The sequence below is a fragment of the Benincasa hispida genome, chromosome 12 (assembly GCF_027475165.1).
Source record: "Benincasa hispida cultivar pf3 chromosome 12, pf3_genome.v1.1, whole genome shotgun sequence".
NCBI classification, from domain to species: domain Eukaryota; kingdom Viridiplantae; phylum Streptophyta; class Magnoliopsida; order Cucurbitales; family Cucurbitaceae; genus Benincasa; species Benincasa hispida.
This window is the reverse complement of record NC_143489.1, coordinates 40,152,747-40,177,043: the sequence shown is the minus strand read 5'-3', so window position 1 is coordinate 40,177,043 and position 24,297 is coordinate 40,152,747. Positions and strand designations below refer to the sequence as shown.

Below are 24,297 nucleotides of genomic sequence, written 5' to 3'. Positions count from 1 at the left end.
TTTCACTTTGGCCTCGACCTGGCCCAAGTTTTTCACCTCAGCCTTGACCTGGCCTGAATTTTCACTTTGGCCTCGACCTGGCCCAAGTTTTTCACCTCAGCCTTGCCCTGGCCTCGATTTCTCACTTTGACCACGGTCTAGCCTAAGCTTGCCTTGGTCTCGACTTCTAATGGAGAAGTGAACCTTGTGGACTTTGTTGTCTCTTTCGGCCTTTTCTGTTGCCTCAATTGATTCTTGTTTTAAAGTTGTCTTTTATGTGGTTTCTAGCTTTGGATGTTAGATTTTCTCATATTTTTTTTTTCCTAAGAACTACCATCTTTATCAAAAGTGCAGGTTTCCTTGGTTGTACCCCTTGGTTCTTCCTCGAGTAGGTCTTGTCTCATTGAATTTTTCGGAATCCGAGCTAAATCTTGGTCCATTTTTCTTACTTCTCGCAATTTCTTGGATTTTGCTCTACCTCTTCCTTAGAAGAATGAGGCCGACCCGAGCGTGTAGTGTCTATGAAGTTTCTTTGCACTTCTAAGAGTCCCTTGATTTGAGCTAGGTTTTGATCTAAAGCCTTCACCCGTGCTTCTAAAATTTTTAATTGTGCCTGTGCCTCTTTCTCGGGATATTGAGGTCGAGATGGGCCGAAGAAAAGGTTCTATTCTCTCATCTCTTTCTTTGCTTAAATGGCATGTTCTTGAGACCTTCTAGCAGGTGTCACGTCTTTCCCCATAGATGGCGACAACTGTTGATAGTAAAATCCGGCCAAAGGAACTCACCTGACTTTCACTGTCTTCAATGGTGAATTTTGATTTTAGGAGAGGAAATTACCTGCAAAACAATCAAAAGGGTAACACACTAGTATAGTGCTTGCCATAGACACTACGATACTTAGTTAGTATTTTGCACAAATTTCAGGACAAGTAGTTTTTAGGGAGGAGATGAGCCTACCTTTCATGGGGTTGCCATGCTCTATTTATAATTAAGTCCTAGAGGTCTTCCTTACCCCATTTGGAGAAGATCTATTTCCTTTTCCTACTTTGAAGTCGGACACGTGGGGCAATTGAGCCGCTGAAGATGTTTCAACGAAGAGGGTCGATCTGAATTGACCTCATTATTGGGGATTTTGTGGCCTCGGCCTCGGCCTTCGAGGCTGAGGTAGGCCTTGGGCTCTCAAAACCCACATTGGCCTCCAAGGTCGAGGCGGGCCAAGTGGGCTTTTTTGAGCTCAACATATCATCCCTTTATTTATTGAAACTCTCTTGGGTTTGCTCTTTAGCCAGTGTCAGGTCCGTTTCCTGAACTAGGTAACTCTCTTTGTTCTACCTTGACCTTTGACCTTCCATCGGTCTAAAATTACCTATAACAATAAGTAATTTAACTTTAAGTCTTATTGTGAAATTCCTTAAAAATCATCCAAATGGGCAAAGCTCAAGGGTAATTTATACGACCTTCATCTCTAGAAATCAAACATTCGATCCCTCATCTCAATTGTTGTACTAAAAAAATCCACAAAAATCATAAGTTCTAGATAGAGGATAAGAGAGCAAATAAAAACCTAAAGCGCACGAAATTTTCTGCATTTCAATGGTACCCCTACTCGGGAATAAAATTACTAAACAAGCTCCCACAAGGAAAAAAAAAAAAAAAAAAACTGCGAGCGTATCTGAGAAGTTATTTTCGCGCCTCGTATCAAAGAGACTAGAGTTTTTGGTATTATTTCTTCATTCATAGTTCTGAACTTCTCGTAAATTTATAACGCAGAGAGAGTACAAGCGGCGTGGACGAATTGGAAGAGACCGTGAGAAAATGCAAGGCCGAAAACAGTCAAAGCGACCCAAAAAATCTTCAGGTAGGTTTTGATTACTTGACCTTTCTTCATTCTGCTGTTTAGGATTACAGAAAGTGATAATCTTCTTCTAATTGCACTTGTTGTTTATACTGTGACTCATAGCTCTATCTGATAGGAACATACACAAATGTACAGGAATTTCCCTTGTGATTTTTCCCCTTCATTTCCTATGAAGTTGTAGTAGGAAAATGACCCTACTCTGGGTATTTTCTGGTTTGTGTTTTGGGACCCCTTTAAGGACTTCTGCCTCTTGATTAAGAGGAAAACAGAGTAGTATTCAGGGAGAAGGGGGTACTGTCTGTAATAAGGTCATTATTCGCGAGCAACAAAAGCCAGAGGAGATTGTAACGACTTACTCTAATACAAGATCATTCTCCTCAACAATGTTTATAGATATTCTATCATATTGTTATCTCGGAAGTGGTGACTGCGAGACTCAAAGTATTGGTGGTATTAATCAATAGGACTCGAGACTTCCCCTATAAGTTGTCCTGACATAAGTTGGACTTCTTGGAGTAGAATTGTACTTTCAAGTTTTGAATTTGGAATAAATTACGATTTGTGCTCATCAACATTGATTGTGGTGTTCAGTTAGTCCCTAAAATGTAAAGACTTCAAGTACTTTCTTGAACTTTTTAGTTGTGATTCTACGTTGTAGAATACAAGATCCTCCTCCTCAATGAAGTAGTAGGACTAAACGCCCATAAAAAAGTTAATATAACACATGTATAACACAAGTAGATTATTTAAACGAAGTCAATGGGCTATGAAAGAAGGATAATTCAAAATTTCTAGGTTTAAGTGACATTAGAAAGTGGCTTCCAACCCTGTTGGATTGAAATATTTAATTCTGTCTGAAGAATTCATTATTCCTCTCCTTTCATATGCACCAAAACGATCTTGAAAGGCTTTTTCCATTATATTGAGTTATAGGAATAATATAACACCAGATGATCAACACTTGCAGACCATATAAACAACATATACTTGTAAGAAATGTGATATGGGAGATCTTTTTGAGATGTCATCAGTCAAGAATCAAGATCTTCCTCTAACAAAGAAAAAACTCGGGGGCTCGTTTTGGACATTGTTTTCAAAATGACTTTATTTATTCATTTTCAAAGTTGTTTTCAAGATTTTATGATTTGATGACTTGCAACAATTAATATTATGGTGTGCATTGAAACTTCTCTACATGAATTTTTGATTTTGGATCAAACAACAAAGAAACTATATGCATACACTTGAGTATTTATTGCTGTCTAGCTCTTACAACAGATTCAGGCGGAAGCTGTTGATTGCTGTCTAGCTCTTACAACAGATTGCGAAATGTGATCTAGGAAATCTTTTTGAGTGTTTATTACTGTCGAGCTCTTACAACATTGTGGAACTTTTCTGGATAGGTATAGAAGATGCTGGTGATGCCATACCAGATTCAGGAGGAAGCTGTTCACAGACCAGTACTGACAGAGGTCTTTTGGTCCATAAATTACCTATTGTTTTGTTCTTTGAAAAATTATTCTTACCGAATGTACCTCATATTTTATGTTTTTGTTTCTAGGAACTTTAGCCAATGTTTCAAGGATGGCTGTGGGCAAGCTTCTAAGTCGTGCATCTGGACGTCGTTTGTCAGGAAAAAGGAAACATGCTCTGCATCCATGTGATTTGGTCAGAATGGTTTATCTAGTTGATTTAGACCTATAAAATGTTTGTGCTTTGAAGTGGTGACATCTCCTTTAAATTATAGTAGAATCTTTGCTGACTATGCATGTTCTGTTGGTTAAAACATCTTTTTGAAAAATTTTCTTTGGTTTATTTCATAGCCAAAATCTACCGTTGGAAAAGATGAAAATGCTGCTATGGACAAGAAGGTGAAATTAGAGGCTGAGACGTGCATTGAAAATGTAATAGTGAGCTGTTCCATGGACGATGATGTTCGTGAAGTAAATTTGCAGAATCCTGTATCGGAAGTCTTAGAAGATTTGGATGATTCCGATTGGGAAGATGGTTGTGTTCACACTTTGGATGGAACAGAGTCTCATCCATTGACTATTGAATTCAGTGAGATGCAGCAGACCCCTGACTCTACCAGGAGGAAACCTATTCGTCGAGCTTCTGCTGCTGATAAGGTGAATTTCTCAATTTGAAGTAGTGATGTTGTATCTCATGATCTCATCTTACTGCAAGTTTTTTATGTGCTTAAATTTTTAGATGAATGTCGTCTTTGGCAGGAAATTGCAGAGTTTGTGCATAAAGTTCATTTGCTTTGTTTACTTGGACGGGGGAGATTAATTGACCGAGCTTGCAATGACCCTATTATTCAGGTTTTTTGCTGTAGAGAATAACAATTATTATCTAACTCAGCAACATGCATCACTATAGACATCAATGAAGAAGCTGCCAGATATATTATACTATATGCTGTACATAATTTATGATGATCCTTACAAATGATGGCAATGATTACAATGCAACAATTTGATTAGAGCCAGCTTCTCTTGGGGTGCAAAATTTAGTTTAAAGACGAATTCATAACTTATTCTTCTAAATTGTAGTTTCTGCTGGTGGAAGAAATACAAGGTCATATCATTTCTTTTGTCCTGAGGACAATTAGTTTGTTATTGCAGTCTGCTTTGCTTTCTCTTCTTCCAGCACATTTACTGAAGATCTCACCAGCCAAGCAACTGACAGCCAGCTCTCTGAAACCCCTGGTTACTTGGGTATGCTTTTATGCCTCTATTATGCGATTCATTTCAATATCCCCTTCCTGTCTTGACTAATATTAAAAAACCAGATTAATTCTTTCCTGAAAAGGTCCTGTCTTGGCTTACATAAATGAAAAGTTTCCAAAAAAACAACAAAAATAAAATTCATTCCCTATCTTGGCTTATCTTGAGAACTCCCATGGATGGATGATTTAGTAGTTTTTATTCATATACAATAAACCTCATAAAAAAATTAAAATAAGTCAATTCAGTTTTTTTTTTTTTTTTTTTCCACGTATGACTTATGCCTCATAAGAATTATGAATTAGAAATAAGTAGAATGGGAAAGGAAAAGAAAAAGTATAGCTAGCTTGATTACCTCTTGAATGTACTGATTGTCTGATACCATAATAAGAATATTTTATTTTTGTATTTTTTTATATATTTATTTATTCTTCTAAATGTATTTTGGGTTGTACTTACATTGCAGTTACATAACAATTTCCGTGTTCGAAACCAAACTAGGTCGGAGTGTTCTATTGATTCAGCTCTAGCTCGTGCTCTTGAAACGCATGAAGGGACTTCAGAGGAGGTAGATTCAGCTATCTATGTCTGTAATGATAATTTGAAATTTGATTTTTATTTTTTGATGTCATTGCAATGGTCCTACGGAAATTAAAAAAAAAAACTATAAAATCCCAAATGAGAAACCATTAAAACAAAGCCAAAAGATAATAGGAAGAAGGGACCCAAAATTTTTCTTCTCATGCTCTCTTTCTCGTTCTAAGCCTCCTCTTCCTTCCTCCTCACCGATGGCTGCTAACCTTTTATCGCACTTGTTCTTCCCTACCTTGCTCCATCTCCTGTGATGGAGTGGAACTACCCGCATGTGCTTCATCTACTTTGATTGTAAAATTTTCTCTATAGCTATTGACAAATACTACAGAGGTAGCCATGCCAGACTCTGGGAACAAAGCATTAACTTCTCTTTCACCCTAATGTTGATGCATCTTTCAACCTCTTTTTCTTGTTGGTGCATTTTTTAATAATAACCTATGCTATTACTGTGATAAGCATTTCAATAAGTGTTTTCCCCCCTTCAGATTGCTGCATTGACCGTGGTGCTTTTTAGAGCTTTGGATCTAACAACCAGGTAGGCTTTCAATTTTGATATCATTATTACTAATTATCCTTGTCTTATGAATGCTTTGTTTGGCTTATACCTCCAAAAATTCTATGGGCCTGCTTATAGTAATTAATTTATTCATTTCTTGTCCCTATCAAGTCAGAAAGTATTTAAATATCACTATCTTATGACACGCTAGTTCCTACATATTTGCTTAGAAATCTGGCTGTTATTTCTTTTATGTGTTCAAGTTGTTTGGATTTCTTGCTATTGCTAGGTTTGAGCTTATATATGCTCATCCACATGCATGTTAAATTTTTTGTTTATTTATAATAAGATGTCAAATCACCGATTGACCCAAAAGCTTAAGCTAGTGGATGAAGGTAAAATATATCATCTAACATTCCCCCTCACTTGTGGGCTTGGAATATGAAGAATACCCAACAAGTGAAAATGAATTTTAATTGGGGAGGAAACAATATTGCAGGGGCTTGAATACAAGACTTTCTGTATTCACTTGTTTTGATACTATATTAAATCACCGATTAATCCAAAAGCTTAAACTTGTGAGTGGAAGGTAAATTTAATTATATATCATCTAGCATAAGACAATATTTAAATGAAAAAAATTATGCAAAAAGGTGGGCAGAAAGCAACAACTTGTGCTAAAGAAGTTACAGAAAGGTCTTCCAATACCACAAAGACAAAAATAATCATAGCTGAAAAACCTACACCAGGACAAAGACTTGAAAAATACAATATTTTCACAAAAAATCGAGAACATACTTTCTTCTCTCGAAGTATTATATTTTATCATTCCAGTAAAAAAGTTTTAGAAAAAGCTTTAGTGAAATTCACCAGAAGCTTGACTGCAAATTTTGAGTGGGTTTCCATCCTAGCAAATGGGGAGAAGGCTAACGATATTGTTGCATATAGTGTTGTGCAGGTTGATTGAGTTATAAAAGGCTTTTCTTGCTTAATGAAATAGTCATCAGTTGATGATGTTGAGTTTGCTTGGGCAAATATTTTTCATTCTATTACTGATTAAATAACGTCATGACTTTAGAATCCAGTAACTTTTCCTTGTCTGTTTACTAGTTGGATATCTTTCAGCAATCTAATTTTAGGTTGGATGATGATTTGTTGATTTCTGCCTTCATTCTACATTTTTTCCATGAGTAAAGTTTTGGTTCCTCAAGGGGAAAAAAAAGAGAAGAAAAAGAAAAAAAAGAACAAGGATTTTTTTTTTTGTTTCACTTTTAGATTCCATTCCATGTACTTTTAAAAAAATGAACTGCTAGTTTGATTTATTATTATTATTTTTTTAAAAGATATGCTGCATTTTAAAGAATTAATTAATCAATAAGATCCCATGTTGTCACTTTCCAGGTTCGTATCCATTTTGGATGTTGCTCCTATAAAACCAGAGGCCGAAAGATCTAAATATAGCCAAGAGACAAGCAGATCAAGTAGGAACCTTTTCAAGAACTCAACTTTGATGGTAGATAAAGCAGAACCAGTTGATAAAGATTCTCCTCCACGTTGTCTTGACAAGAAGGATAATCTCCGTAAAAGTACTTCTGGTGATAATTGTGAAAGCAATGCAGTTCATTTAGCAGGCAAGAAAACGCATGTCCCTGATGAGTTGTCTTGCACCACAAGTTCCAGTTGCAACACAAAACCTGATATCCCTGAAACCTTCCCCCCTAATAACTCTCAGGTACTGAAGAGGAAGGGGGATATTGAGTTTGAAATGCAGTTACAAATGGCTCTCTCCGCTACAGCAGTTGAGACTATGCCTAGAAATTCTAGCATAAATTACTCAAATGGGCCTCCTTTGAACTTTCCTTCACCTAAAAACCTGAAAAGAACTGTTAATGAAGAATCTGCCTCTTCTTCTCATGGAATCTCCACTGCTGTTGGTTCAAGTAAGGAGGGATCTCCCTTGTATTGGGCAGAAGTATACTGCAATGCGGAGAACTTGACAGGTAAGTGGGTACACATTGATGCTGTAAATATGGTTGTTGATGGAGAGCACAAAGTGGAGGATTTAACTGCTGCATGCAAAACATCTTTGAGCTATGTGGTTGCTTTTTCTGGGCTTGGTGCTAAAGATGTGACTCGCAGGTCTTCTTTTCTTACTTTTTTTTTTTCAAGATGATAATTGAACTGGGCAACTGTTCTGTTTATTCTCCATTATCTTTTGAAATTTATTCATGTTTTCTATCAATTTACCTACCAAGGGGTGAGGCTTTCATTGAAGGGGGAAAGAGGAATGGGGTTTGTTTGTTTAGCATGCTAGACTATGGAACATTGCATTGCATTCTTCGATTTGTATGATTAACTGGATCAAGCCAGAAAGAGAGATGATTAAAAGTTAGAATTACCTGCAGTTTTTTGCAAAGATGTCATCATGCTTGGTAGTCAGGATGCGATTATGCTTTGTCCTTAGAAGTTTGGAATGTGGGGTGGATCGATAAAATGGAAGTATTTTTTAGTGAGAGATCTGGATACTTCAACAATACTTGCACGTAAGCTCTTCTATTCGCAATACATGTACTTAAGCTGCAGCTACTTTCTTCATGGCTAAAATAAGATACTGATGGCAACTGCATTTATTTTGTAATGCAATGTCAAATTTTTGTAACTGGTTATTGTATGAACAGAGTGGAAAAGAGAGCCACATTTGGAAACACTTTAAGTAACCAAATATTATAATACATGCTTATATATATCTTCCTCCTAATAACATTTTTCTTTTCTATCGGATCGGATAACTTCTATACTTATATGTAATTTACATAGAGGTGGATATATACTTTTAGTGGCCATGACCATTATAAAGAGTAAATTTCCCAAGGCAGGAAAATAAGCAATTAATATTTTAGGGATTGCTATTGTCCATATTGTTTCCTATGAAAGGTCCATGAAATTCCATGGTTGCTTTTTTGTATTTGTTTTTTGGCGGTAAATAGGTGTGTCATTAACTATTATTCCGGCATTTACTTCTCGGTACATCTCACGTTACCCCATTTTTTTCTTTCCCTTGTGGGAAGGAGTTGGGAGGACTTTTCCAGTGTTATGACATGAAAATTTGGTTTTTACGTTACTCTAGGTTTTGGGGCTAATTATTTTGACTTAAGGATTTTATGATCATTTTATGTGCAGATATTGTATGAAGTGGTACAAGATAGAAACAAAACGAGTTAATGCTCTTTGGTGGGATAATGTATTGGCACCGTTAAGGATACTTGAAGGACAAGCTGTGGGGGGCACTGGTCACTTGGAAAAGAGCTGCATTGATGGCTTGATGGAACAAGATAAATTGAACATGTCAGATTTGTCAGATAACTTGAAGCAGAAAAATCTTCTAGATGCTGGTAACCAGCCAGGGAAGTCGGATCACAATGTGTCAGAAGAGCTCGACACTAACCGAGACTCTTTGGGTAATCAATTTGTTGCTACCAGAGACCATCTTGAGGATATAGAATTGGAAACTCGGGCTCTTACTGAACCTCTTCCAACTAATCAGCAGGTGGACGATTTATTTCAAACTTATAACTGGTATCTAAATTATGAAGCTTTAATTTGGAAAATGCTGTTTGAATTGCAGGCCTACAAAAACCACCGTTTATATGCCCTTGAAAAATGGCTAACTAAGTATCAGATGCTTCATCCAAAGGGTCCTGTTCTGGGTTTTTGTTCTGGACATCCAGTTTACCCTAGAACATGTGTCCAAATGCTTAAGACAAAGCAAAAGTGGTTGCGTGAGGGACTGCAAGTCAAATCTAATGAACTACCTGTTAAGGTTTGATTAGTCTTCACTTCATTATCACATGGTCATTTTCTTATTTTTCTCTTTCTATTTTAATTGCATACTTTGTGGTTATTTGGTTTTAGGAGTTGAAACGTTCCATGAAGAAAATCAAAATACTAGAATCTGAAGCTGATGACTTTGATCAGGGTGATTCTCAAGGAGTCATTCCACTCTATGGGAAGTGGCAGTTAGAACCATTGCAACTGCCTCGTGCTATTAATGGGATTGTACCAAAAGTGAGCTCTTTTATATTTTATTTTATTTTTATTTTTTATTATTTATGATTCATAGGAATGAATGCAGGTATTTTGATAGGGCGTCCCGATGAACTTGGCATTTTTAAAACTTTTAAGACTTGTTAGCTCTAAAGCCTTTTTGATAAACTGTTTGCTTGTGGTGCTCAAGACATTGGACGTGAACCATCTATCTTCTGAGATATTTCATAACATTTTGTTTCTATAAGAAATTGTTGATATTAATCTTGAGACGAAAAAAAAAGAAAAAAGAAAAAATGATATTCACCCGTGAGAGTTTTATGAGAACTAATCTTCAACAATGATGAATGTAGTATCAAGGTTTCTTTCTTTTTGATAAGAAGTAAACTTGGAGTAGAGCCTAGGAAATACTCTAGCTTCTTAAAGAATTACATATTCCTCTCAATCCCTGTGGTTTGTACTTTTTTATGCTACTTAGGTCATCTTGTATAGCTTTAGAGGGGTAGGGAACCATCATTTGAGATATGGACATTTCTTAGTCATTTACCCTCGCTATGTTTCTGTGATTATGTTCTATTGGTGCGCTTGACTCTGTAAAGTATAGAACCTCAAGACAATTATTGAACCTAAAATTCCCCATTTTTGCTTGTTCCTAACTCCTTATGTTGTTACTCTTTATCAGAAGCTAATTATTGTATCCTACCTTATAGAATGAGCGTGGTCAAGTGGATGTGTGGTCTGAGAAGTGCCTTCCACCAGGAACTGTGCACATCAGGTTGCCCAGGGTGTTCAGAGTTGCCAAGAGGCTGGAAATTGATTATGCACCTGCCATGGTTGGCTTCGAATTTCGAAATGGTCGATCATATCCTATTTATGATGGGATTGTGGTCTGTTCTGAGTTTAAAGATGTAATATTAGAGGTTGGTATTTCCCGTTGTAGTTCCCAAGATAAGTAGAATGGTAAATCTTTTATGATATGCAACGATTTGTTATTTTTTCAAGGTTCCATTTACTTTCACTGTTTTAGGGACTTGTTCTTTGGAGAAACTTATATTTTTCTTTCTTGCGCACTTCTAAATATACTCCTTCCATGTTCTAATTTTCAACCATCAAATCTAGGTATAAAGACCGTTCTCCCATTATTATAGCTCAAGTTTTATGATGATTTCTTGTATATTTCTCAACTCAACTCATGTTTGTTTGTGATACAGGCATACACTGAGGAAGCAGAGAGAATGGAGGCTGAAGAGAGAAGACATAGAGAAAAACAAGCTATTTCAAGATGGTATCAGCTTCTTTCATCCATCATAACTCGGCAAAGGTTGAACAGCCGTTATGGGGACAGTGAGAATCCATCACAAGTGGTGAGTGATGTTCGGAGCACGCATGACAAGGGAAATGCAGATATTCGTATCCCTTCTTGTCAAGATGATGCAGAACCTTTCGAGCACCAGCAGGATAACGTAAGTAACACTAATATGGATGCTCCATCTTTTATCAATCAAGATCACAAGCATGTGTTTTTGTTAGAGGATCAGATTTTTGATGAGAAAAGTTTGGTAGTGACAAAACGCTGCCATTGTGGCTTTTCTGTCCAAGTCGAGGAATTATAGCAATGTTAGTGTTTTAGTTGGATCTTTTTCCATCTACTCATTGGTAAGGTTAATATTGTTGATGTCTGTAAAGTTCTGTAGTGTAATCTTCTCAGAATGACAACCGAAAATCAAAACAAATTAGCATATATATATTATATATATATATATTGTAGTAGAATCACTTCATTCTCAAATATGTCACATTATCTGCTACCTATATTAGCATTGTTTATTAAAACAATTTTAGTATAAAAGGATGTCATTTTAGCACACCTGCTTTGATTATATTACTTAGATTACAAGTTCTTAATGACAGAATATTGTTATGTTTTGGTTGTACACTTTCTAAAGCACTCTAGGCTATGCTTTTATTCATGATGGTGAATTATGAGTCGAAGATTGCATTGATGTTTAAGAAAAGACATTGAAGCCTGAGCAATAGTTGAGATAGCCCATTTTGGCTATTTCTTATCAATGAGAATTTCCATTTCTACTTTTCTTACTGAATTTATTCGTTTTAAATTCTATAGCTATGTTGGTCATTTCAAATACTTCAATTACTCTCGACACCACTGCTCAATTTACTTTTTCGAGATATTTCCAGATTACTAGTGACTGATATAATTGACATATATAACGGTCAAATTTGATACTACAAACATTGTTCTCCTAAAGGAAGAAAATAAAAGCCAAAAAAATTAAAAAAGAGAGAATAAAGGAGAAGCTAAAATCAGGAACTAAATATATCTAATGAAATCTTCCTAAGAGAAAATAAGACTGAAGGGTAGGAAAAAGCTCTATTATTTTCCTCAAGGGCATTTGGGGCCTCCTTGCTGAGTCTTCCAGTTATTGTAGCAAGGACAAACTTGCTTGTTGCCATAGGTCCCTGGAGGCACACACAGGCATTTTGCACAACATTTTTGGCAGAAGAACATGCATGGCTTCCTGTGCGACGTCGCTGAGCATCGATAATTGCATTTCGGTTTGCAATCTGTATTCACAACTACTTAGAGTGAATTTGACACGACGTTTAAAAATGGTACATGTATTTTCTAACATCTTTCAAACGTTTTCACATTGCTTGGCTAAAGAAATCTGAATACTTATCAAGACTACTAATCTCAAAACTCATTTCAAACTTATATTTCTTCCATGAATATATTCATTACAATGAATGATTCACTTAAAAGTAATACTTTCAAAAGGCATCCCAACTGCTCATTCTTATTTAAAAAAGAAAACCCAAATTCAACAGTAATATCATATATGAACATTCAAGGTTATTCCTTTTGATTAACATATGCCTTTGAAACATTTAACAAAAAAGGCAAGAAAAAAAAAATGATTATGATAAGTATACCTGAAGGACGTAAGTTTGAAGCAGCCTGTTGAGAGAAAAAACCCCATTATATGAAGGGAAAAAAAATAATTGATGAGAAATATAAAACTTAGGGTCTAGAAGCTGATTCTTTCTTGGGAATCCAAAATACATAGAAAATGTACATCTGAATTATTGTCTTTATTTTATGGTTTATACGATATCCACACAACTAGAGATGACCTTAAAGAGTTTTTAATGCCATCTAAAACATGAGTTTTCAAGATTTCTATGTTGATGAATTCTCTTTTTACCTTTTTACCCTTATTTTCTATCACTCTTCTTAGTTTTTTTTTTTTTTTTAGCAATCACTCTTCTTAGTTATTTTGTCGTTGTTTTATTTTTTAGAAAAATATTCAAATTCAAATCAATATTTATTTCATAAAAAATCTTAAATTAATACATATTATTTTGTTAAAAAAAATAACATATAAAAATAAGGGTTATTTTCAAATATAGAAAAATGAGCCAACTAATTTATAAATATAACAAAATATCAATGTCTATCAATATCAGTGTGTATCAATATCTACCATGCATTGATAAACAATAACATTTTGCTATATTTAAAAATGTTTCCAGCAGTTTTGTTATATAAAACAATTACTCTAAAAATAAAATAAATTATATTAACTTAAAAAAAATCAAATTAATAAAAATAAATATGTTATAAAAATTTAAATTTTATTAAATTAATTACAAATGAATGAATGTCATAAATACATTCTTGAACCCTTTTGTAAATTGAAGACAATTCTCGAGTAGAAATACTACAAAACAAACACATTTATCCAGATATTCTTAGTTATTTGAAAAAAAGATATTCTTACAAAACACATACGAATGTTTAAAGATATTGAAGAGTAAACATCTACGATTTTAGACATCTATAATTTCGAATATTCAAAGATTCTGATTATTTATATTTCCAAAAAAACAAACAGCAGTAAAAGAATTAAGTGATAGCAAATATAAGAACATACCTCAGCCAAATGGAGAGAGCTAGTGAGAAAAAAGAGAATGAAGAAGGAGGTGATAATGTAAGGACGAGAGGATGCCATTTTGTGTGTCATAATAACTATTTCGAGTGTTATGAGTGATTATTTATAGAAAGGGATTTGTTGATTATGTGATTTTATCATAGCGTCGTTAAAGGCGATGAATTTGGAGTCATTTCAAATTTTGGATTCAAAAGTGATAGCGGTGAAAGCGGCGTGTTTGGTGTTTTTGATTTCGTATGCTTTTTCTTTCAACTCTTTAACATGCTTCCAACTGTTGGAATTTTGGAAGGGAGAAGCCTTATAAATCACTATCATAAAAAAAAAAAAAAACCTACTTATAATAATTACTGTGTATATGTTACAGGGATGAGAGGTCGAATCTTCGATTCCAAAAAATAATGAAATACATACAAAATATTGTAGAAAATTGAATATAAAAAAATTGAGATTTCATGACACTTAAAAACTGTTGCAACTATCTTTTGTGACATTTTCTTTTTAGTCATTGAGTCGGCCATCAAGATAAGATTAGCAACAAAACTTTTTAAATTGAGGTATAAATAAAGGAGATTAAGAGGGTATTGAAGAAGTGAAGAGAAAAAAATATAAAATACAAGAAGATGTTAGACTATAGATTGGAGGATTGATAACAATTTCCATTCATATATACCAATGGTAAGAATGTTTTCAACTTTTTTCAAAAATTAAGAGTATTGATGTTAACATTTTTTCAACTTTAGTTTTCGTTAGCAACTAATGATATAAATATTTTCTTTTATATTATTTTGAATGTTTACTTTTAAATTTTTGAAAATTCAAGGATATTTTTTGAAACAGAGTAGAGATGTATATTTTATGATTTATCCAAATTAATTATATTATTATTATATTGCAAATAAGAAATTTTAACTTTTTACTCCTCAAATTTTCCATAATTATTTTACAACCCTAAAAGGTTTACCCGATAGAAAGATAAACGTTGTTGGAAAACCAAATTATGGATATATTCTATAAAAGTTTGTCTGCCTTGTCTTGTACACATTAATGTGACAAATGAGATTATATTTATTTTTCTATTTTTTTAAAAAATATTATTATTATTTTTTCTTTTCTTTAGGAATCAAATAACAAAAACATTAGGCAAAAGAATTATATCAAAAGACACAAAAGAGAAACAAACCACTCAAGATAAGGAGAGTAGAGAAGAGAATCAGCTTGTTCGTACAAAGCCAGAGTGAAACCACAATATTACTCGAAAATTGTCAAAAATAAGGACTTTTTTAAGGAAATATAGACTTTTGGGACCAACTTTTAAAAAGACGACTTCTAGGACAATTTTAGGGTGAATTAATCCTATTACCCTTGAATGAAAAAAACTCGTTTTATCCTCGGTTCCTCCAAATCAAGTTGCTCCCTTACCATGTCCTAGGATTTTTAGCCACTCCTTGAAAATTCTCTCACCTTCGATATATTTGTGGTAATTTTTTATGATTTTTTTGATTATCTACTATTATTTTTATGTTGATGTTGGGTTGAGTTAAGTTGAGATTATATCTCCTCTTGGTGCAACATCCAATCTTGAAATATATAAACCTAGATTAATTTTATATTTGTTTTAAGTGATTTAGGGTAGTTTTACACATGTTTTAGCAAGTTCTTTAGTTACTTTTTTTTGTTAATCTCGTAACATCTCACAAACATCTCGTATTTTCCAAACTTCAAATGTCTAATCCCAAATCAATTATATACATATTTTAGGTGATTTTAGGTGGTTTTACACATGTTTAAGGGAGTTCCTTTAGCTACTATTTTTATCTCGCAACATCTCGTAAGCATCTCACAACTCTCAAACTTCAAATGCCCAATTCCAGATCAATTATATACTTGTTTTAGGTGATTTAGGGTGGTTTTACACATGTTTATGAAGTTTTTTTTTTTTTTTTTTTTTTTTTTTTTTTTTTTTTTTCTCGCAACATCTCGCAACTCCCAAACTTCAAATTCCCAATCCTAAATCAATTATATACTTGTCTTAGGTGATTTAGGGTGGTTTTACACATGTTTTATGGAGTCTTTTTAGCTATTGTTTTTTTATCTTGTAATATCTCACAAACATTTCACATCTCTCGAATTTCAAATGTCCAATCCCAAATTAATTATATACATTTTTAGGTGATTTAGGGTGGTTTTACACATGTTTTATGAAGGTTTTTTAGCTATTTTTTTTTTTTTCTATCTTGCAACATCTCGCAAACATCTTGCAACTCCCTAACTTCAGATGCCTAATCTGAAATTAATTATATACTTGTTTTAGCCTTTAGGTGATTTAGGGTGGTTATATATATGTTTTATGAATTTTTTTAGCTATTGTTTTTTTTTTTAATCTTGGAACATCTCGCAACATCTCCCAACTCCTAAACTTCACATGCCTAATCCCCAAATCAATTTTATATTTATTTTAAGTGATTTAGGACAATTTTACACGTGTTTTAGATAGTCTTTTAAGTATTATTTTTTTATCTCACAATATCTCGCAACATCTTGCAACATCTCGCAACTTCTCGCAACATTTCACAACATCTCATCACTTCTCGTAACAACTTTTCAACTTTCAGACTTGAAACACCCAACTTGAAATTATTTCTATATGCATTTTAGGATATTTAGGGTGAGATTAGACATGTTTTAGATAGTTTTTTAGGAACTGTTTTTGATCTTGCAACATCTCGTAATATCTCTAGACTTGAAATGCCCCACTTCAAATCATTCTTATATGCTACAAGATCTTTTGGAGATTATTGACATTTTTGTAGGAATTAAAGATTTTTTGATAATTTAAGGATGACCCATGTTCGGATATTTGTTCGTTATGGTGGATATAGTATGGGAGAAGGAAAAATATGATGAATAGCTTGATGTATTAAGACTTGTAAATTTATGTATATATTAATCGAAGAATTTCATAATAATGTGTATACTATTTTGTTTTAAATTGTTATATTGTTTTTTAAATTTAATTTTAGATTTTAAAGGAATGAATTTAAATTCTAGATTTTTGTTAGAATCCAACAAATCAAATTCAAATTAATAAAAAGTAAAAAAAAAATGCTTTCTCCTTCTTCCATGGTTATAGATATTTGTTGGTGGGATGTTGCGAGATAAAAAAAATATTAGCCAATAAACTACCTAGAAAATATCCATATCCATCTTAAATCACCTTAAAACACCTATAAGTATAAGTTCCAATTGAATGTCTCGAGTTTGGAAATGATTGCGAGATAAAAAAAATTAGCACAAAACATATTTTTACAACACAAACACAAACCCAAACGGACAACAATTTCCCAAGAAGCAAACCAAAAGAAACTCAACCAACCATTCAAATCAGAAAACTCAATAAGCCCAATCAACTATTTGAAGCTCAATAAAAACGAAGAATTTGACCGAATGGGTGGGGCTGCTCTTAGCCTCTTTTCATTCATTTTAGGGTTTTAGGGATTTTTTTTTTAAAAAAAAAAAAACCTAAAAGGGCAATTTAGAAATTTCACATCAAAATTGTCCTAAAAGATCCCAATATTCCTATTTTACTAATATAAATATAATATAAAGGATAATTGCTATTGGTAGCATTTTTAGGAAGAGTAACTAAGCTTATACATCATTTAAAAATATTATAAATATAGCCAAGTCTATACTTCTATTGTTGATAGACTCTTATTAGTGATATGGTCTATCACTGATAGACTATTTAAATTTGATCACATTTGTAATTCTTTTACATTATGTTATATCTGTTAATATTTTAGGTCTAATGTCTATATTTATAACTGTTCGTAATATAAAAAATAAAGATGTTAATATATATATATATATGTATATATTGAAATATTCATCAACATCAACATTTTAGAGATAATTTCGAGTTTTTGGTGAAAATGGATATCCGTATCTTAAATTTTGGTTGCACTCGAGGAAATAAAAAGGAATAGAAAGAAAAAGTAAAAAGAAAACAAAACGTTATGAGGAAGGTGGGGACATTTTGTTTTTCAACTCTCACATGCACCCATATACTTTTTCAAACTATATATTGTGTCCTATTATTGTGTGATTTGATTGAAATAATAAAATAAACCCAATTAGTGTTAACTATTTGGGACACTTGCAGATTTGACAAAAAAAAAAAAAAAAAAAAAAAAAATATTACAAGCGTATCTATAGGTTTTATCTTTTACGAATATAACAAAACATCTTCATCCCAACCCAAATAGAATTGATAAAAGTCGAAAATGTTCTTATATATCCTCGAGTCAATGTAAGGTTTTCAAAATATATTTGATATACTTCATTTATAAAAGACCAAGTATATTAGCTTACTGATAAACCATATCTATACTTTATCATTAATACACCACATTATTAACTAGTCAGATAATTATCTTAATAGTATAATACTAATACACGAATAACATACTTAAAATTATATTTTTAGCGAGAGTATTCATGTATTGATATGTTATGTTATACTCACATTTTGAAAGAATATGTTAGATTATTGATACTTCCCAATATTGGTACATTATTGATTTAATTTATAGTAGTTATATCATTGATACTTGAAAGCTTAATGATGTACTTGAAATTTTAACATGCTCGTTGATTGATGTCCAATAGCTAGTTTGTTGATGTACATGGAATTTTAATATGGTTTGTTGATTGATTTTTGATAGCTTACTGACGTATTTCAAATACTAGCAATTGAGTTCTTAACTAATATACTTTTGATATATTTCATTTTAGATATATCATTAACATGAAGTTCATCAATACAATGGTGTATTGACGGTACACAAATATCAAGTATATCAATTAATTAAGTACATCAATGATATTCCTAAAAAGAAGTATATCAACACAATAGTGTATCGACGATAAACTCAATCTTAAGTACACCAGTCAAGTGATATATCTGATATTGAGTATATACATGAAATACCATTGATATACTTCATTTTGGGTAAATCAGTTTATTAAGTGATATACATTTGATAGAAATCAATTGAATGTGTATTTCTTTTGAGAGTTATTAAAATTGAGTAGTATAATACTTGAAATGATTAATGTTTATTCATTATTGTTGTTATACTTATGAAATACTCATAAAAACTACAAAGATAATCGAAGATCCAAAAATGCCACATGGTTAAAATGTGTAACTGCTAATTGAATATTGATTGTTGTTAGAATTATTACTGATACATTTGGAATGTTGATTGATGTCAGATATACTGCCGATACACTCATATCTTGCTTTAAATATTTACCAATTGATATCCGATACACTAGATTTTATATCTGATATACTGCTATTATACACTTGAAATATCATGCTTATAAAATGAAAAAAACAAACAAACATGTTTTACTTCAAAATATAAGTTAATGATTGAATGTTGGTTGTCTTTAGATATATTGTAGATACATTTGGAATGTTGATTTATGTTAGATATACTATTGATATACTTATATCTTACTTCAAGTATTTACTCATTGATGTCTAATATACTTATGTATTATATCTAATACATATACTATTAATATATTTGGAATATCATGCTTATACAATGAAACATGCATGATTTGCTTTAAAATAAGTTACTGATTGAATATTGATTATTGTTAGATATATTGTTGATACACTTAAAATGTTGATTGTTGTTATATATACTATTGATATATCAATTCTAAAGTAAACAATACAATGAAAACTTGATTTTAAATTTAAATTTGATATATCATATATGCATCTTATATGCCACTAAAATTTGAAAAAAAAAAATAGTATGATTTGTCAAAACCTTTTAAATCATAGAAAAGAATCACCAAATCAAACAGAAAATATTAAAAAGAATAACTAAGATCTCCTATAATTGTAACAAAAAGAAATTAAAAATAAAACAGGAATTGAAAAAAAAAATTTAGAGATGAAATAGAGGTTTATATACTTAATTTTAATTTTAAAAGATCAAAAATAAAATACCAAATGAAGCAAAAGTTTTGGTGGGTGATTTTAATTTCTCTATGGGAAAAAGGACATTTTAAGTGGTGCTTTCTTCTTTCTAAGTTGCCATCATCATTTACAAGACACAAACTAAAAAGAAGGGAAAATGATTTCATATTAGCTGTTATGCAATTTCAATTAATGTTTCCATTAACTTTATATTTTGGCTGGAGAGAAATTATTGTAATTTCCTCATGAAATACTAATTTCATTTTTATCACTTCATCCCTACATATATTGAAAAATAAATGTTTTTAAACATTTACACAAACAATCCAAAACATCCTACCTACTAAAATTGCACCTCACTTTCATCCTATACTCATAAAACAAATTTCCATTAAGATTTAGAGGAAATAAAACAAAATCATACCTAAATGGTATCACAATGTTATCATCCTAAAGATTTCATTTTTATTCTTATTGTTCACAAATTTTATAGAGTTTTAAATATCAATAAATATTTATCCCTTGTATTTCTACAAAGTCAATTAGTAGTTAGTGATTCTCTACGTAAGTGATTAGTGCTTTCTTTAGTCTTAGAGATCTTTGGTAGTTTGGTGTTTTAATTAAATTGGAAAAATTCCAAAAAGGAGAGAAGAGAATAGTACATATTGAGTTCTCAAAAATCGATCCTAAATAGAGGTTTAAATTCCATCGAATAGTCTATTACCACTTTTGTTATCAATTTCTTTATTTCTATTTCCTTTTATCTCATATTTCAAAATTCGAATCCGTAATGCACAATCAAACATCTTAGTTAACTCCTACCATTTTAAAATTATAATCAATCAATTGACTCATCCTGACCATGAAAAGACTCATGTGAAAATTAAAAAAAAGTAACAAAAAGTCGAATACAAATAATTTTCTTAAGTTTATGGTTCTGTTTGGTAACTATTTCATATCTAAGATGGAGGCAAAAACATTAATATTAATAATCCTTAAAACCTAATTCTTCCTAAGGCTATCCATTATTTCTAAATCAATCTTTACAATGAAATGTGTGACCCTATTGATCACCTACTTAATGTCAACACTTTTTCTCTCATTATGAAAAAAGAAAAAAGAAAAAAGAAATGCAATGAGGTTGTAAGTGCCATTTTTTTTTAAAAAAATTCTTTACTAATTTAATATTTTCTTTTAAGAAGGTAAAAAATATATCTTTGATCTATAGGTCAAAAATTAGAATCTCTCATTCATGTTTTAAACTAAAAAATACAAACAAATAGAGAGATATTGGAGCACTTACCTACCTTTTATGTGAAAACTCAAAACCAATAAGATCAAACCATAAAATTCCACCAATTACTATCACCACTCTACACACAAAATTCATTCCTCAATACTCATTGGACATATTACCAATATGTGTTGTCATATTGAAATGAAGTCCAGATCATTTTTATTTGTTTTAAGCTCTTTCGGTTAATGAAAACATTATACAACTTTTATTTGACTTTTTTTTTCCTTATGTATCCTTTTTTTTTTCTCAAAGGTTTTTCTATTTTTAAAATTCTTTTTCCCACCTAGTTAAAGCTGTTGGAGGAGAAATTTTGAATCAATCACGAATCATCACATCATTTACTAAGATAATGACAAAATTCCTAGATAATCAAATTTGGGACCAATTAAGAGTTGACATGTGTCCCAAATTAAAGTTGGAGATAAATTCTGATGACGTCACATGTTTTTATCATAAGCGTTCAATTGAGTAAAATTAATTTCGCCCAATTTGACTTTATAATTTGGGCTTTGATCCAGTTACGCCAAAAAATGGGCTTAATTTGGGCCTAAATGCTAAAGTAGGCCCAAATCCAATTAATTGGGCTCAAAGGCCAAGCCCATAGGCCATCCAGGCCCAAGCCCATGAAGCCTATCAAAGAGCCCTATAAATAGAGGAACTCTTCTCATTTCAAGGGGTCAACAATTCTACATTCAGAGAGCCCAGAGAGAATTTCCCAACAAGCAGAAGACTCCTGAGACTCTTGAAGGCTCTTGAAGACACAAAGACTCTTCCAAGATTTCTACTTCAAGAATGTTCAGTGCTTTTCTTCTTGAAGTCAGACACATTCATTTAATCGAGAGAGAATCAGAGGATCAAATACTAGAGATCGAACCACATCGCATCAAATCAACACCAACTCAAGTTCGACTTTACGAAACAAGTTTCTCTGGAAGCCTCATGTGATTATTGGCACGCCCAGTGGGACGTCTCTACCTCTCATCTCTCTCTCAACATCCAAGAAACTCAATGACATATAGAAAAGTCGCATCTAGAGCATCCTTTACAAGCAACCCCTACACGGGACCTGTCACCCGCAATTGTACAAAGGAAGTTATCCAGGAGAAATAAGGTTTCGTCGTCGCGCATGACATCCTGAGGCGGATGACAGAGCCCTCTAAAGGTGGGATTGTCATCAAGGAGAATCCCTTGTTTGACAACTCTGCTTCTACCCCCAACAAGTCAAAAAGAGAATCACACCCAGAGGTGATTTCTGTCATGACGGCGGATGTAATAGCTAAGACGGCCATGGCAAAAATGGAAAGGAAGATAAATTTTCTGATGAAAGCCGTCAAGAAGCGAGATCATGAGATTGCCACCTTGAGAGAATAGATGCAATTTCGAGAGGCTACTGAATCAAACTAGGCACCCGCTATCAAAGCAGCTGACAAAGGGAAGACCATGTTGTAAGAAAATCAACTGCAACAATCAGTTTCGGTGGCCTCTCTGTCGATCCAACAGTTGCTAAATATGATCATGACCTCGATAAGGGCTCGATTGAGCCGAGTTTAGTTTAATTGTGAAAATCAATTACAACCACCTTGTAAGGCTAAATACTCCTGGGTGACCGATAGTGAATTGGGATTATTTAGCTACTATGTTTACAGAAGCAATAACCGTAAATGGGCCAGAATAGTTGGGAAATATTCAAGTACCTAAAAGAGCGGTAATTGTGACCTCTCGGGAGAATCGATAACTGCATCAAAGATGCACTTGCTAGTACTAGTATATCTGAGAGCGAAATGATTTCCCATTATCTCAATTGAAGTAATGAGCCCAACGTATTCATAATATTACTCGATTGATTAAAATTTGTAGGCTCGGCTCAGACCTCTTTCATGTATTCCAAGCCGTACTCCTAGAGGATTGACAACTTGAGAATGCCGGCTGGGTATCAACCTTTGAAGTTCCACAATTTTACAGAAAGGGCAACCTCAAACAACATATTGTCCACTTCGAGAAACGTGCGAGAATGCAGGAACCAAGGGGAACTTTTGGTCAAGTAGTTTGTTAGAACCCTCCAAGAAAACACTTTTGCCTGGTACACGGACCTAGAGCCTGAGGTGATCAACGGTTGGGAGCAACTTGAAAGGGAATTCTTGAATCGCTTCTATAGCACTAGACACACCGTTACCATGATGGAGCTGACAAATGCCAAGCAACGGAAAAGGGAGTCAGTCATTGACTACATCAATCGATGGAGGACTCTGAGTCTGGACTGCAAAGTCTGACTTTTCGAATTATCTGCTGTAGAAATGTGCACTCAAGGTATGCACTGGGGAATCCTCTATATTCTGTAGAGAATAAAGCCCTATACCTTTGAAGAATTCATGACTCGCACCTATGACATGAAGTTGAGCATTGCCAATAGGGGGATGAAGAATTTCCCAATCCTTGAGATGAAGAAAGAAAAGAAGGAGATAAAAGGCACTGAGAAGATTGTGAAGAGCGTCGCGAAGGAATCAATGGTCGTCCATACGACCTCACTGAAGTATTCCTCAGAAGGAAAAGCAAAGAAGACAGAAAAGAAGGAAAAGGGAGGTGAAAGACGCCGCCTAACCTTGAAGGAGAGGCAAGACAAAGTCTACTCGTTCCCTGACTATGATGTGGCAGATATGCTTGAGCAACTGTTGAAAAAGTAGCTCATCTAGTTACCAGAGTGTAAACAGTCAGAGTAGGCAGAGAAGGAAGATGACTCCAACTACTCTAGGTACCATAGGGTCGTTAACCACCTGGTTGAAAAATGTTTTATGCTAAAGGAGTGATCTTAGGTTGGCTTAGGAAAGAAAGATTGAACTAGACTTAGACGAGGTTGCTCAAACAAATCATGCCTCGTTGGTAGTAACTCCAAGCGCACCGACACCAGTGGTATGTTATGAGGAAATGGAAAGTTTGGTTTGATTTAGGACCTTCAAACCTGTGGTTGTATGGTTCTAGCTGGAGATCCAAGTCACAGATCTGCAAAACAAGGGATAATGCATTGATAGGAACGATGATGAAGGCTGGACCTTTGTGACACACTGAAACAAGAAAAAGTTGAACCCTACCCAAAAAGAGTCACACTCCTATCAAAGTTATAAAAGAGGGAGCAAGACCTAGAAGAGGAAGAGAAGAAAGAATGCTCAAAAGCCCAAGGTTGTTAAGGAGGGAGATGAGGATGTTCCTCGTCCCAGACGACAGGTGGTGTTGGCGGATTTCCTCCCAGAGAACTTCTGCGATTCAGGTTCAAGAGAAACACTAGAGGCTGCTACATGTCATGCTATCAACACCACAGAAGAAGAAG

General features: G+C 33.4%; 2 protein-coding genes across 4 annotated transcripts; one reads left to right on the top strand and one right to left on the bottom strand.

The window, feature by feature from the left end:
- The first annotated feature begins 1,552 nt into the window (after nucleotides 1-1,552).
- RAD4 (DNA repair protein Rad4 family) lies at nucleotides 1,553-11,489 on the top strand. Of its 2 annotated transcripts, none has more exons than XM_039018923.2 (14): nucleotides 1,553-1,837; nucleotides 3,241-3,309; nucleotides 3,399-3,505; nucleotides 3,661-3,966; nucleotides 4,069-4,161; nucleotides 4,393-4,557; nucleotides 5,033-5,134; nucleotides 5,646-5,695; nucleotides 7,058-7,795; nucleotides 8,837-9,203; nucleotides 9,282-9,476; nucleotides 9,569-9,721; nucleotides 10,411-10,620; nucleotides 10,912-11,489. In XM_039018923.2, the coding sequence occupies exons 1-14, from the start codon at nucleotides 1,795-1,797 to the stop codon at nucleotides 11,311-11,313; spliced, it is 3,000 nt and encodes a 999-aa protein (XP_038874851.1). In that variant the 5' UTR covers nucleotides 1,553-1,794; the 3' UTR covers nucleotides 11,314-11,489. The 2 variants fall into 2 exon arrangements, with proteins under 2 accessions (XP_038874851.1, XP_038874852.1); XM_039018924.2 differs by having other exon boundaries at nucleotides 1,555-1,837; nucleotides 4,465-4,557.
- Nucleotides 11,490-11,900: 411 nt separating this feature from the next.
- Nucleotides 11,901-13,789, bottom strand: LOC120068374 (protein RSI-1-like). Of its 2 annotated transcripts, none has more exons than XM_090308030.1 (3): nucleotides 13,657-13,789; nucleotides 12,656-12,680; nucleotides 11,901-12,298 (listed from the first exon to the last, which is right to left on the bottom strand). In XM_090308030.1, the coding sequence occupies exons 1-3, from the start codon at nucleotides 13,744-13,746 to the stop codon at nucleotides 12,105-12,107; spliced, it is 309 nt and encodes a 102-aa protein (XP_090164156.1). In that variant the 5' UTR covers nucleotides 13,747-13,789; the 3' UTR covers nucleotides 11,901-12,104. The 2 variants fall into 2 exon arrangements, with proteins under 2 accessions (XP_090164156.1, XP_038876048.1); XM_039020120.2 differs by having other exon boundaries at nucleotides 11,901-12,286; nucleotides 13,657-13,786.
- Between the last annotated feature and the right edge of the window lie 10,508 nt (nucleotides 13,790-24,297).